Source organism: Elaeis guineensis, chromosome 2 (assembly GCF_000442705.2).
Source record: "Elaeis guineensis isolate ETL-2024a chromosome 2, EG11, whole genome shotgun sequence".
NCBI classification, from domain to species: domain Eukaryota; kingdom Viridiplantae; phylum Streptophyta; class Magnoliopsida; order Arecales; family Arecaceae; genus Elaeis; species Elaeis guineensis.
The window spans coordinates 105,606,602-105,621,894 of NC_025994.2; the positions used below are offsets into that span (position 1 = coordinate 105,606,602).

The 15,293-nt window shown below is 41.5% G+C and overlaps 2 protein-coding genes and 1 pseudogene across 3 annotated transcripts; all 3 read right to left on the minus strand.

The window, feature by feature from the left end:
• Nucleotides 1-853: 853 nt before the first annotated feature.
• Nucleotides 854-5,673, minus strand: LOC140855482 (protein neprosin-like; annotated as a pseudogene).
• A 3,911-nt stretch (nt 5,674-9,584) lies between these two features.
• LOC105046260 (uncharacterized) lies at nt 9,585-10,399 on the minus strand. Its single transcript, XM_010924801.4, has one exon. The coding sequence runs from the start codon at nt 10,394-10,396 to the stop codon at nt 9,830-9,832; it is 567 nt and encodes a 188-aa protein (XP_010923103.1). The 5' UTR covers nt 10,397-10,399; the 3' UTR covers nt 9,585-9,829.
• A 187-nt stretch (nt 10,400-10,586) lies between these two features.
• Nucleotides 10,587-14,105, minus strand: LOC140855775 (probable high-affinity nitrate transporter 2.4). Of its 2 annotated transcripts, none has more exons than XM_073252529.1 (2): nt 12,945-14,105; nt 10,587-10,721 (listed from the first exon to the last, which is right to left on the minus strand). In XM_073252529.1, the coding sequence occupies exons 1-2, from the start codon at nt 14,078-14,080 to the stop codon at nt 10,667-10,669; spliced, it is 1,191 nt and encodes a 396-aa protein (XP_073108630.1). In that variant the 5' UTR covers nt 14,081-14,105; the 3' UTR covers nt 10,587-10,666. The 2 variants fall into 2 exon arrangements, with proteins under 2 accessions (XP_073108630.1, XP_073108629.1); XM_073252528.1 differs by lacking the exon at nt 10,587-10,721 and adding an exon at nt 11,717-12,242.
• Nucleotides 14,106-15,293: the final 1,188 nt, after the last annotated feature.

Sequence of the window (15,293 nt, forward strand, 5' to 3'; positions counted from 1 at the left end):
GGGTGCTGTGCGTGGTTGGATGTTGTCCATCTTAAAATAGACGGCCGCGTAGAAACCTTTTGGGGTATTGAACAATTTGGATGGCCATCCATTTTATGGTGGCATAGGTATTTTTTGGCACAGTATTTGTGGTGTTTTTGAGTATCGCAGAGGATCTCATTTCATCTATAGAACCATGAGATCCAGGTCCAACCTCATTTAATTTTCTCCACATTTACGAACCGATAATGATGGGCTTCACTTTGTAATGATTTTAAAAGTGAAGTTGCATGAGCGTTAAATTCCTTGCTATTGTAATTCCCAGTCGTCCAGAAAATGTGGTCGAGCCCAATAATGCGGCTTTAGGTTTGGAGAGAGAGAGAGATAATGTGGCTTACGTGGAGGGACACAGGAATTTTGCTTTGATAGCCTTCAGAAACTAGCTGCTTCTGGTCTTTCTGGTGGGTAGCAATTTTTTTGCCCCTCCCTCCTCTCAACCTTTTCACATGGGATTGCATTATATTCCTACAAGAGAAACAGTTGTGTCCAGCTACTTACCTGGTAGACTTATGAACCACAGGTATTTCTTCATTAAAATACAAAGGTGAAAGAATAACTGCTTGAGACGAGGGAGAAGAAACACGAGTCTGTCATATAGGATTAGAGTGCCTCAAGTCTCATTCTGACGGCAGATCTATACGTATATGATTCCAATCCCAGGGAAAATTTTAATTTCTAAATGACTAGATGTTGAGAAAAAAAGAAGGAAAAAAAAAAAAAAAAAACACACAATCAAACCACGAGCTGCACTCTCCATATCCACTGTATCCGAGTCCGAGGAAAAGAGAAAAAGTAAGGCAAAATAAAGCCACAATCTGAAGTGTGTGTATAGAACCACTGTATCTTCCTTTCCCAAAATTTACATAGGGTGTACAATAATCAATCAAAAATCAAGAGACAAGAAAGGTGGGAAATGGAAAAGAAAAAAGATAACATTTTTGTTAAGAAAAACCTAAAGAATATAAGAACAAACTCTTTCATTTGTTCACGGGCATCTCACATTTCTTCCTGGGCCTCCATAATAAAAATAATTTCCCCACACGCTGTTGCTCCCTCCTTGTACATCGTAGCAATCCGGATGATCTGCGAGGACCCGAAGGTTTTGCACAGGTATCAGGCTGTTGTCCCAATCGACGACTTGTACATTCCGGAAGTAGGATGCCTTGCCAAAGCCTTCGTGGGCAAAAATGGCCGCTACCCATTTGGTTGAGGTGTGGGATCCCGATGGCTGGGTGTTAACGATCTCTCCGCCAAATTGCACCATGCTTGCATGTTCTGCTAGGTGACTGAACAAAAATGATGGCCAGTGAGCCTACCAACAGGCCTGATCCAATTCTAGCCACCAATTACCATGGTTCGGATCCTGTAGATAGAAATTAAAAAAAAGGATATTACTTCTTATTCATCGATCATAATATTTTTGAAACTATTCGACACTTCTAATTTCTCACAAAATTTGATTGCTCCGGTGGACCACTCAACATGTTATTTCCAGAATCCTGAATTATTTCAAATATTGTAAGCAATTTGATAGATTGCCGATGAATTTTTTGGGCTTGTTCATGAAATATTTCCAAATTGATGAGCTAGCAATGATATATACTATCATTCTGTTGTTACTACTCAGACGATGATGCCCCTTACCTTGTCATTTTAATTAACCTTGTGTAAAAATATATCATTTATTCGATATCCATTTATGCTTTGAGGATACTTTTATTGCTCAATGTTACAGATACTCTCAGGATTTTGTTGAATTTCCATAATTTTCTTGAATCCAATTATTTCGTACTAAATAATTCTGAAATTGAAGCTATTGTCCTGGCACACGCACACCGTTCTCTTAGAAAATTCTAGCTATTGTTGCCTCAAAAAGAAAACTTTTAGCTATTTTCCTAACTCTGTGCATTATAACACTTCTTGTTCAAATTCTTTTCTATAGAGAAGTTATCAAAAGCATTCAGATTACCTCTTTATTCAGTTCTTTTTGCAGGAAGCAATACCATTAACAATTTTTAGAAAACGTCAATATTATATAATATTCGCCTTATAAAAAAAAAAAGAGGAAATATCCAACACCTATCACTCTGTTTTGTTGAAATGTCCACGTCCTAGATTAGCTATATCTCTGAGTAATGCCCTGTTTGTTAAGCTGTCACAAAAAGCTATGAAAGTAATATATTAGACGAGCCCAACAGGAAAATGGCAGCTCGGATGCACGAACTCCACACCCATACGCCACAGGAAACGTTCGGTTATCATCGAGCTTGAGCCATCATCACTATCATGAGAGCAAAAGGTGGACCCACAGTTTAAAAGTTGAATCCATTATGCATGCAGTGCGCCAAATAGTTTTTAAGGTGTTTGCATCGGGACTAAATGATGAAGATGGCCATGCCACCAGAAATGAGATACCTATATAGCTGGTGGGCTTGGAAATCTTAATAACAATGGCTCGATTCTTGGTTGCACTGTTCCATGAATGGAACATTGTTTCATGGCGATATCAATGATTGCACTCCATGTAACGATGGATATTTAGACATATTTCGATTTTAGTTATTTTTGAGAGACAGGTGGATTCCTTTATTTTGCATAGTCTGAATCTTAGTTTTTGTACAGGCTGGGCCTGATATGTCTTTGAGGGCCTAGTTTTGCAGTTTAAATAGGTTTTTTTTTTCATGCTAATGTTAAAATGTACATATTTATTTTAATATGTGTGTTCTAAAAGGAATGTATTTGGTCAATTTAATTTAATTTACCTTCCAGACCAGCAGACTGATATCGAACTGCCCACCATTATACGTTGATGTTGGGAGATTGCCGCTCCAATAGCGATCCTGTTGTTTGTTTGGATGAAACCCGAGCACAAGAGGTTGTAGCATCCAGTAGTTTGGTATGCATCCGTCTACACCATTAAAGCGGTCAGGGTGAACAGTGATGTCCACTTGATTGGACTTTTTATATATATATATATCAAGATTTTTATCTCTACTTTGGTGAAAAATCTAAGTAACATACAAAGAGACTTTTTTGGTTCAAGGACAGGAGATGGCCTTACTGTCCAATAAGTGAAGAACCTTGGAGCATTGTCTCCATACAACTGTGGACTGACCTGAAGAAGAAGAGAAAGAGAAAACATTAGCTGGCAATGTATAGTATTAGGGGATGGGAAAGTTACTGACGAAGTTAAGGGGAATCTCAGTGAACAAAGCTTCAGTGGAAGGGAAGGGAAATGGATTTCCTTTTCTCTTGACTCAGCTAAACTTGCATGCATGAAGCTATATTAAGCTATTTGAAGACATTCAAGCTTTCTTTTCCTCATATCAAAGGAGAAAGAAGAAAGACTACTTTTTTCTTCTGAAAAAAATGATAATCAGTGGTTTCAGTGTGTGGACTGCGGCACTTGTCCTGGGGGTTATATCTATTTATTTTAGCATCCTAGATTCTGGCATTAATTCTTGGGATGACTTATCCTCAAAAATATGGACCGGTGGTTGGTCTTTCGAAACATTTTTTTTAAAAGAAGTGACAATAAAAGGTAATTATGAGAAGTTAATGTTGTCATGGTGGCTCAAAAGTAGGTAACAATTTTCTTTCAGAAAGACAGAAAAAGAAAAGGAAAAAAAAAGAAAAAGAAAAGAAAACTCATAATAATTTAATAGCGATCATTTTTGCCTCTTTGCATGGATGAATATAGACTTGAAAGAATAAAAACATCAAGGAGAGTCATTATATTATACAGAAATTAAGTTAGATCTATATTTTTGCACCTGCCATCCGGCTTCAATGGTGTTGAGATCATGGCCAAAGGATCCAGAGATGACCCATATCTGTGATAAGCTGAACTCAGTTGGGCTGGTTACGCTCGGTGCCCATACATTTAGGCTTGCTTTTGCTCCGTAATATTGATCTCCTACCACATACCCAACCGCATGCTGTAACCAATTGTAAATTTATAAATAGGCTGAGATCATGTAAGGAGGAAGAAAAAAGTACACTTCAAATACCCATCTGATGTAAGTTTCTGAAGGTAGAGAATTGGTCAATGTGGAACTTAAGCTATTTCTGAAAAAAGAAAATTACAGCCATAAGCTAAATTCTACAAGGATACAGGTAAAATGCATCATTTGTCTTATTTTTAAAAAAGAAATCCCTGGAGCCTTTCTGAATGCAAATTAGGATATTCCCTTCAGCATTTCTTGCATAATATGGATTGACCTCATGATGTTCCAAAAATAACTTAGGGGATGCCTATAAAGTAACTGCCAAAAATTGACTACTCCTTAGATTATATTTCCTTTTATATGTAAAAAACTGTGCGAGTGGTTTACTTTTCAAATAGTTTCCATATCGGAGGTTATTCCTTTCATGTTATAAAGATAGTATGCCTTCCATTACAGGAGTTCAAGTTTGATTCTAGAAACAAATGGAGGGGCTTATTTTGTTTGAGCATTCTCTTCATATTAGACTACCACTGATGCAGTTCTTTCGCAAGTAAATTATACCACGAAAATCTGCTTTAAAATGCACACTTGTCCTTCTGTTTATAGGACAGAAAAAATCCAACCATTCTAGATCGATCCATTAATTAAAGTCTATCTAAAATCATTTTAATGACTTGATCAAAATTAACTGACAATAGCATAGCCATCAACCCATTTACTTAGACTAACCTCATGGCTGCTACTCTCAGAATCTCGCCGTAGTCTTGCTGCCAGCTTCCTACCAAACTTCTTTACCGAAGTGGCTCGCAAAACATCTTCTTCGTTTGTTCTCCTGACCGGTATCGTTCCATCGGGACATGATTCGCCCGAGATCCTCCATAATTGAAAGCTTTCATCAACCAGTGGATCAGTAAATCTATGGCCTCTGGGTCTTTCTGGTGGATCCTGCAAACAATGGAGACAAAAGGAATATTTCACAACTACTCTAAGAGCACACATGTAACTTCAGAGTCCAATTCTACGGAGAAACGGTAGATAAAATTTTGACTACCATAGGTTTCAGTCCTTTAAGTCTGGGATGATCAAATGCTGGCTGCAGATGTGATGGAACACAATCTATAATATCACCATCAGGACTCTGTCCAATGAATAAATTCCGAGTTAAACGATATACTCAAATGAAAATAATAAAAATAATGAGAGAGAGAGAGAGAAGAGGATGCCTGAATTGTTTTGGCAGAAGGCTTGTTAAGCCTTTTGAGAAGAGCTCTCATCCTCCTAGACTTCAGTAGCTCTTTGCGGGGTCGGAATGTGTTGTTTCCCATAGATTCTGAGAGGACAGAACTTATAGAAGCAAGAAGTAGAAGCCCAAGAGAGATGGCAATGACTGGAACAGGAGTGCAGCAGCTAGAAGCCATCGCTGGGGAATTTTTGGAGCTGCGGACCTCGTACTACAACTGTCTGTATCCTTGCACAGTTGTGTGATTGTTTTCTTCTTGTGAGATCACTTGGCTCTCCTTTCTGTTATTGAGAATCTCTCTTGTTCTTGTCCAAAGAAGCAATACTTCCATCTCGAAACAAAGTCTCCCTTCAGATAGATTAACTAACCATTCATGGAATTCAACTTGGCATAGCTCTCACCATTACCAAAGTTTAGAGGTAACCTCAAAATGACAAAAGACCCATTTCTTCCCTTGTATTGTGTTTTGTCTCCCCTCTCCTCTCTCTCTCTCTCTCTCTCTCCTGTGGTCAGCTTCAAAAGAGCATGGTCATAGGTTCTGTCAGTCTTAACTCTCAAGCATGGGGTAACAAAAAAATTGGGTTGCGCATTCCAGGATAGAATTCTTTCCATGTGGCCATGGAAGTGGGGTAATGAATAGGGTGCGTCTTGGAGAGACAACTTTTATATCTTTTATTTATTTACTTCTCAAGCCATGAATTTTATAGGTAGTTAAAAAATAAAAAATAAAAAAAAGGTGCTCAGGCATTCGATACAACTTACAAGGCCCACAACTTTAGCTTTTCTCTTCTTTTCATTTCTTTGCATAGGGTTCTGTATGTCCATGCTGTTGGGTCTCTCTTCTTATTCCTTCCTTGGCCTTTAAAGGGGTCAATAGACTTGATCCTGGGTCTCCCCTACCTACTTATGCTACCTTTCTCCGTTCCCTAGATGTTCTGTGTCAGATTCTGCGGTTCGGTAATTTCAAATATCTAAATAAAGGTAATTCACTTTTGATTTTCCAAGGAGGAGATGGGGCAAAAAAAAAAAAAAAAAAACAGAATGAGTGTTCTTCCATGCTTTTAAAATCATATGAATTATTAAACTTATTTGTGGTAGGTTATTCATAATTAATAGCTTAATTGCTATAGTTTAAGATCGGTAGATTTAAGTGAGTTCCTGAATCACCAATCTTCAGAGTGTTGGCTGGATTTTATAGTGAAATATATATTTAAAAAAACATTCTTCTAGCTATGTGGCTCACAGTTGTCGTCTGATTTTAGTGTTAAGTCTCCGAAACGACAAGGTCAAATTGGTGACGTCATGAAATTTACAGCCATAGAGTTAACTATTTGCGTATTTAGGCGTTGAAATATGTTAGAAATTTTGTAAATTTCCTAAATAGATATTTTGCATTTAATGAAAATTTTCAAAACGTAAATGCGTTCCAAAGTTCTCTCTCTTTAATATCCCCTTCCAGCGCGCAGACTCATTATATATTAAGTTTGGGAAAAAATCGTACGCGTTTTCTATTATAAACCGATCTGAGCCTTATGCTTTCACGTCGCGAGCTTAAATTACAAGTGTGTTAATGTATTTGAAAGGGTTGGGTGTCCGAGTTGGGGCCCGTAAGGTGGGCATCTTTCTTGGTACTTTCCTTTGGGGTCCTGGCAATGATGCTTATCACTTGCGCAACACTCCTTTATTGTGCTTTTCTTCTTTTTCCCCTTTAGACACAACAAAGGGGTCAACATATCTCAGTAGGACTCGATGCTTCCCCATGGTGGTTTTAGGATAGACTCCAAACCCCACAAGTTATTCTTTACTTCCTCTTGGAGGGCTAAAGAAGGCCTATGAAGTATGAATGCTCTGTTCTTCCTTCGGTTGGACGCGCAGAGCTATATTGAGTTCCTGTTTAGCATGCTCGATCTGTTTCTTTTGGGTGGGAGTGCTTGATACAAAATCTCTCGTTAAGAAGTTGGGAGTGCTGCTAGGTTTGCTCTTCAGGGGGGGGACAGAATGTGAAGAGGAAAAAAGGGATGATACGAACGAGGCAAAGTAATTGATGGGGGATAATTAGACGAGGCCACGCGTGATCTTATTCGGCACATGTGTCCGCCGAGGACATGCATGTGTGCATGGAAGCTTGCTTATGGGTGGATGCCCCATGCATGCAGTCTGGATGTACAGTTAAAGAATATCATCAGTATGTGGATCATCTCCACCAAAATTCGTGAGGCATGCATGAGGATGTACGGAAAGGAAAAAATTTGATGATGGCTGGCCTTTTATGTTCTTTACTTAAATATTATGAAAAAAACTTAAGGAATTTTTATCACTAAAATGCCCAAATCTTGATGAGTTAGCATATATATATATATATATACTACATTACAGACGGATGTAGAGAGAGAGGGAGAGAGAGAAGGTGGTTTGGAAACTAGAAGTTATAAAGGCGAGGACAGAATTAAGGAAGTATTGAAGGGATTGAAGGTGATAAGGGTGTCAACATGAAGAGGTGAGGCAGAAATAGAAAGAAAAAAAATTAAAATTTTAAATTTTATTTCATTTCATTAAATATTATATATTATAATATTATAATGTCGATGATTATGAGTTAAATCAAATTCAATCAAGTTGGGTATGCATTTGCATCATTCCAATCTATATTTGATTTAGGTACCGATATGACCCACAAAAATTCTAATTTCTAAAGTTAGATTCGATCCGATATGACCCACAAAAATTGTGACCCCTGGGTAATTGTTGTGTTATAGAGTAAATCACGTGTTATTACAAATATTTGCTTAGCTAATAAATCATAATCATTCATTAAATATTTGCTTTTATTTTTTCTTTTGAGAAAAATTTAGTAGCCAATGATTCCAAAGACCGAAGAGATCTGAACTTGTTTTCGGGATCAAGATTTGCACATATGAATAATGTAACAAAGGTGTTAAAAAGAGACTTAGAGTTTTGATATTTCTTGTTAATTTTTTCACTGGTAATGCCTATATTTGTAGAATATCCCATTAATTTCTTTATAACTTTATCCATATTAAGTACAGAAAATTTATATTATTCATATCAGCATCTAAATCTATATTTGAGTTGATATACGTGCATGTATCAATATTTAGTACCAAAATGCAAGCAGAACCACATAATAGAAAGGACCTATTTTTATCCCAAATTAAGCTGATTTAACGAAATCATGGTGCCCATGTTGTTCATTATCCCTTATGATGAGTGATCTATCTAACATATATATCATATCCTTTGATATGATTTATGGCCAACCAATGTTACTCCATCTCCTGAGAATTAATATGCTCCATCAAACATATTAAACATTAAAATTTAATGAGTTGTGCACAGAACATCTTTTTTATGGGCTTGTACATAAGATATGGTGTTTTTATATAGGCCTTGTATAGGATTCATGTATTCAATCAAAAATTACCTGGTTCAATCTACTAAAATTAGAAACTACATTTAAAATTTTAAATGTTCAACATGTTATGTTGCACATAATGCACAAGATTTCATTCATTGCATTTCAAGGCCTTATCTTAATTTTTAGATTGAGTACACTGGACTTTTTGATGTTAATGTGTTAGACCAAGCTATCCAATATAATTGTTACGTGATATATTCCATGACAACCTATATATGTTGCTTATTTAAATCTAGTTGTATCAAACAATATACCGAACGGTCGAAATTTGGATGACTTGGTCATGTATGCATGCCATTAAACCATGATTTTCTTTAATTTGTACCAGTTAGCTTCAATCAACTTGCGAACGAGTCATCTCTCCCCCATTCACTATAATTTGATTATGTGCATCCCTTGGATTCTTTGCTTGTTATATATTTATTCATAACAAAAATAAAATAAAATAAAGAAAGGGGTCCAACACATGCATAAACAAATTATGACGTGCAAGCATCACCTCTCAAACAACAACGTTAGACATGCAAGCTGAACCGTGATCTTTGGCTTTTGCTTACATAATTTTCCAACAAATGGAATTTAATAAGTTGATCATTGAACAAATTCTTAACTAACTCGTTTATGTCATAATGCATGGACAAACATATATGGAGACACTAAAAGGCTTGAGATCTCAATTTGAAAGCACTGGTACCATCAAGGACGTCAAAAGCTTGGCCTTTTAAGAGCAACGAGAATGGACAGAAAAATAAGGAGTCGTCCGTCCACTTTCAGTATAGTATAGCCTAGATTCAGCAACGCTCGAGGCCTCTCATATTACCAAAACAGCAGCTCTTCAGACCACTCGCAAGAAAGAATCAATTTAGGCTTAGACACATCAGACATTAATATGTAGAGGACCAAGAGAGAGAGCCAATACATCTAGCGAACAAGCCAGCCATTAGAAAATAGAAACAATTATTCTCATGTAGAAAAGCCGTTAGGAAGAGAAGTGTATCTATCGGTGGTTACCATAAACAATACCAAAAGGAATCCAAGCTCAAAATTCCTGAGGCCTTTACATCGATTTATTTCAAAGTTTTCGGCACCACCTTCTTCTTCTTCCTCTTCCTCCTCTTCCTCTTCCTCCTCCTCCCATCTTCTCCTCACTAATTATATTTATAATAATCAGTTCAAGTGATCAGCCAAGGAAAGGCTGTTCAATGCCAGCTTCCTGAGATTGGAAGTGAGATGAGAGACCGGCGACTTCAACCCAGGGGCCTCGTTAAAGCTCTCGTCGCACGAGTCGATGTCGGAGAGCGCCGCCGAGAGGTTGCTCATGAGCTCGTCGTGGCTTCCGGCCCCCTTGATGTTCTCCAACCCCTTCTGGAGATCAAGGACCAGCATATCAAAGTTCTGCCGGCACACGTCGATGCCGCCCTTCACCTCGCTGCCGGTGGTCGGCGAATCCATGAGCGCATCGGCCAGAGCCTTGGCAGCCTTAGCGCCGGACACAGCCGCCCAGACCGTGGCCTCGATCATGGATTCGGCGGTCACGGTGCGCACATCCGGGACGAAGGACTGGCAGAGCCGGGGAAATTCCGCGCGCCTGCAGACGCTGGATACGGCGGGGACGGGGAAGCGGCCGCGGTGTTGGATGCGGTGGAGGAGGCGAGACTCGGCCGTGGTGGTGGTGGAGGCGAGGAGGAGGACAGCTAGCAGCGCCAATGGAAGAGAGATTTGGGGTCTTTCCATCTCGACAGGCCACGTGTCCTCTCCCTGGCTCTCGCAGTTGTTGGAGCGAGAACGGAAGGGAAGGGGACAAGTGAATGGGAGGACGGGGGAAAAGGGGTACGGGGGAGCGGGGATTATATATGGAGAGGAGAGGGGTGGGCGAGCTTGGCTCGAGCTCCAAATGGGCAACGGCCGTTGAAACCGTTGTGGAGGAGCTGGTGGGGCCTGTGGTGTACCTTAAATGCGGCGCACCTGGATGTTGTTGGACGGACTCGTGGTCGGGCCTGTGGTCTACCTTAAACGGCCGTTGAAACGGTTGTGCGGCCGCCTCGGCCGTGGCCAGGGCCTGAAATAGTCATAGAGTTAGGCCAAGCCTGAACCGAGCCCATATGGCAACCGTTGCCCCGCCCAGCAGACAGCTGCCCGGTATAGCACCTCTAAAATATTATTTTTTATTAATTTTATAATTATTTAAAAAATAATGTATTGTTATTATCTATTTAATATTTACTTTATTATTAAACACTTTTATAAGTTTTTTAATAAAATATTATTGAATAAAATATTATTATTTATAAATAATGATAAAGCTCCATCTATCCGGTGGTAGAATATTGGACTGCAGCCAACCCCAGGCACCATATGGCCTCGCATGCCTCAAAATTAATTGATAGGCTCTAATTTTGGAAAATAAAAAATAAAAACCTCATAAATGATCCCATAAAATATCTTTTCTTTTCTATTCTCCATTTATCATTAAATTAAATACCAGAGATGTTAAATAATATAGGCGCTAATCTCATGAATGACCTATGAAATATCTTTTTTTTTTTTTGGGATTAAATATCATGAATGAGATATTAAATAATTATATAGGTACCAAAACAACACATGGCAAATGGAGTCTCATGTATAGAATAAAAATAAAATCTCATGATCTCATAAAATATCCCTTTTTTTCCTACCAAAATATCCTCAATTCATCATTGAGCTAAATGTCATTAATGAGGTATTAAATAAGTATACAAGGGGTGAAATAATATACATGATGAATAAAAAGCTCTGCCAATAAAGAACCTCTATTTTAATATACATACATAAATAAATATGGGAAACTCTAAGTAAAAAAAAAGTGATGAAAGGTCGTTATATCAAGAGGGAAATGGTAGATTCGTGGATTTTTTCATAGCCTATCATCCTCACTAATCAAAATGTGTAGAACAGATTTTAGATACCAAACAACCAGATCATACTCTGCAAATGTTATATTACCAAAGTGACTCGAAATTTTATGAGATTCAGTCGGATGATATTTTCCATTCATCGATGAGTACCCAACCATTCAACATGCGATATGATATAAAATTATTTAAGGAATCATGATGCATCATATCTAGTTTAGTGTGTAAAGCAAGTGCTCCTCCCTAGCGGCCATTATAAAACATAGTTGACTTGCACGAGACAACATGAAACTGAGAATGCAACGGAAGTACCCTATAGATTTCAACCACACAACAATTTTTGACCTATACATTAATTCAACCATCAAACATTTTTTTTAAAAAAAAATTAATCCCTCGAAGGATCATCAAGCAGCAATAACAACGACAAATTGGACCCAGAATAAAGATGATGGTGATCTCTCTCTGGATCGTCGTCCACGGTCGTGGACGGGCCACAAAACATTCCTCCCCACCGCGGGAAGTATATTAAGGTGACCGGAAGGGTACAGGCAAGGATCATGATGCCCATGAGAGAGATGCCACTTTCCATGGAGTACCTGGATCCGGAGAAGAACAGTAATTGGATTATGACCGCACCCAGAGGTCCACCACTCGCTGTCATTCCTGAAATCACACCTAGATACCTGTTTAGAAAGAGACGAACGTTTTCCTTCAAGTCATCGAATATAAGGACCGGGCAGTGCGCGCGCGCGCGTCTCTCTCTCTCTCTCTCTCTCTCTCTCTATATATATATATATATGACAAGAATATGTTTTAGCTGTTCAAAAAAAATTAAAGATCATTTTTAATAAAGAACAGTTCATTTTTGTTGGCATAAGTTTTATTTTCTTCAATTTTATTTTTATAGATGGATGAGAAAAAAAGAGAGAAGATTTTTCGGCTGTTTTATTTGTTGACACCATTATTTTAATTTTTTTAATTTTTCCAGTCCTACTAATTGAGGGAGCACATGAGGCAGTAAACAAAATAAAAAAAAAATCAGAGAAATAAAAATACAAATGATCATGATTTCTTGTCCAAATTGTGTCATTATAGTGCAAGTTTGCATCTGTAAATTAAATAATAAAATGAGACTTGAAACTCGGACTTATACTTGATGCAGAGTAACAAATGAATCAAATATTTTTATGATATTTTTATCTATGGTGCAAGAGAAAAGATATCATTACTTTCACATTATGGATAAAAAATTAAGTTTTATTAAAATTAAAAAAAAAATGAATTGAAATTCCGAATGCTAAAACCGTTGGGACCATGAATTAAAGCAGACAATACCTGTCGTGAGCCCTTGTTGAGTGAAAACGGAGGGTAACAGAATCACATACCTCTTCGAAACGAAAGGAACAACCCCGAAAGCCAGACCCGCCGCGGCCTGAACGAAGACTGCTAAGAGAAACATGACGGCCATGGAAGCCTCCAGAGTGCCAACCCTCCCAAGAAGGACACCGAGCAGCCCTCCGAGAGTCTGCACGGCCCACAGGCTCCACAGTCTCCCCCTCATCCCGAACCTCCTCCCCATGGCGTCCGACACCATCCCACCGCCCGGCCTAGACACCGCGTTCGCCGCCCCGAAGCAGCACGCCACCACCCCCGCCGCCTCCATCCCCAGCCCGAACCGCTCGTAGAAGTACCCCGCCAGGATGTTCTCCATCGTCAGCTCCACCCCGTAGCTGTACGCGTACGTCATTCCCAGTATCCACCCTCTGTAGTTCCCGAGCCCACCGCCGAGCACCCTCCAGACGTCCGAATTCCTATCCTTTTTATCGAGCCTCGACATGATCTTGCCTTCCACCGGGAAGTCCTGGCCGAAGGCCAGAACGGCCAGCGCGGCGGCGACCTGGAGCGCGGCCGGGAGGAGTAAGGTGACACGGCAGGTGGTGGATGGGGCGGCCCCGAGGCGGAGGAGGAGGGAGTAGGCGAGGGGCATGAGGAGCTGGGCGGCGGCGCTCCCCATGTTGGCCCAACCGGCGCAGAGGGCGTTGGCGAGGCCTACGACGCAGGGGGAGAACATGGAGCTCATCCAGCACTGGTTGGCGACGAAGTTGGAGAGAGAGAGGCCGGAGAGGAAGCGGAGGAGGATGAAGCCCGCGGGGGAGGAGACTGCGGCGGCAGCGACGATGGCGGGGGTGGCGGTGAGGAGGGAGGCGGCGACGAGAGCGCGGCGGGGGCCGACGAGGTCGCAGGCGGGGCCCATGGCAAGGCGGGCGATGATGGCGCCGGACACAGAGGCGACACCGGCGGCGGAGACGTCGGAGGGGGAGAGGCTGAGGGTAGCGCGGAGGACGGGGAGGAGGGGCGGGGCAGCGAAGGTAGAGAAGAAGCAGGAGAAGAGGGAGAGCCAGGCAAGGTGGAAAGCCCGCATGTGGGGGCCGGCGAAGGAGAAAACCCGTAGCTCGGTGGCCTTGCTCTCCTCGTCCACCGGGAGGGCGAAGCCAGACCCCGCTTCTACTTCTTCTTTCATGGTAGGGGGGTGTTTGATTTGGTTACACCGCGACAGTATTATTTAGTTTTGGGAGATTGGAACGTTAAAAAAACTAGCCACGTAATGCTGGTCGCTGAGGCAGTGGCTGTCGTGGCTTCTGGACGGCGAGCCGCGTGCCTGGGCTTTCCTGGAAAGCGGCGGACGGATGGGGCATTGGGTGTGAGACTGGGTTGCCCCACTCGATCGGTCGGCTGTAACTTGATCGTGCGACTCGCAAACTGGGGTTGCATTTTGGATATCCTGCAACGAAAAATGATTCGTTGGATCTGCTTTAAATTGAACCAGGGAATTTATTAGTTAAAAGGCATTAAATACATCATATTGTTAAGGAGAACAAAATCATTAAATACATGGTGTTGAAATATACCGACCGACTCCATCCGATCGACCGACTCCTCCCGACTGACCGCGGGCGACACCGACAGCGACTACCGATTGCACCCCGATCGGAACGGGTCGGCCTAGCGGCCCCACGTCGCCTCCGATCGCCTGAGGGCCGACCCCCCGTCACCGACTTTCCATCGGATGGGACGCCGACAACTCACTATCGGTTTGGATGGCTGTCGTCCCACCTCTACAGGCCTTCCTAGATACCGGATGAATGGCGTGGGCTGCAGTCCCATCAAGTAAACGCCGCACGGACGCCAAGGGGCATTACCCTGCCAGGAAGCCTGGGACGCTGTCCTGCTAAGGACGAGAATTAATTCCCAGGACCTGTCAACTTTGTCAACGGCATGACAACTTCCGACGATTTGACAGCTCTCCAGTTGTCTACATCACCGACGGCGGGGCCATACCACCTCCTACTATAAATCGGAGAAGGCAACAGTGCTAAGGGGGGCTTCTCCGAGAAAACGCTCAGGCTTGCTCTCTCTCTCTCTCTCCCTCTCTCTCCGTAGAGCTCCTTATCTTTTCTTCTCCGTTGCCCAGTCTCCTCTCTGACTTGACCATCGGAGGATCCCCGCCGGAGCTGCCTCCGGTCAGCACGGACTTTCTTTTGCAGGTGCTCGTTCCCGGCGACCAGGCGACGAGGGGATTGGCCGCAACAGATTAGCGCGCCAGGAAGGGAAAGGCAGTCACGTGTACAGGACATCTACGGACGGTACACCATCCCCGCGAAATTCGAGATGACAAGGACAAGAGCTCAACGATCGAGGGTCACTGGATCGGCGAGGCGCTCTTCCCGCCGGGA

Excerpts from the sequence above, each read along its gene's own strand:
- LOC140855775 (XM_073252528.1), bottom strand. The coding sequence starts at position 14,080 with ATGAAAGAAGAAGTAGAAGCGGGGTCTGGCTTCGCCCTCCCGGTGGAC. Across the intron at positions 12,243-12,944 it reads GTTCCTTTCGTTTCGAAGAG|GTATCTAGGTGTGATTTCAG; the intron begins GTATGTGATTCT and ends CTTTCTAAACAG.
- LOC105046260 (XM_010924801.4), bottom strand. The coding sequence starts at position 10,396 with ATGGAAAGACCCCAAATCTCTCTTCCATTGGCGCTGCTAGCTGTCCTC.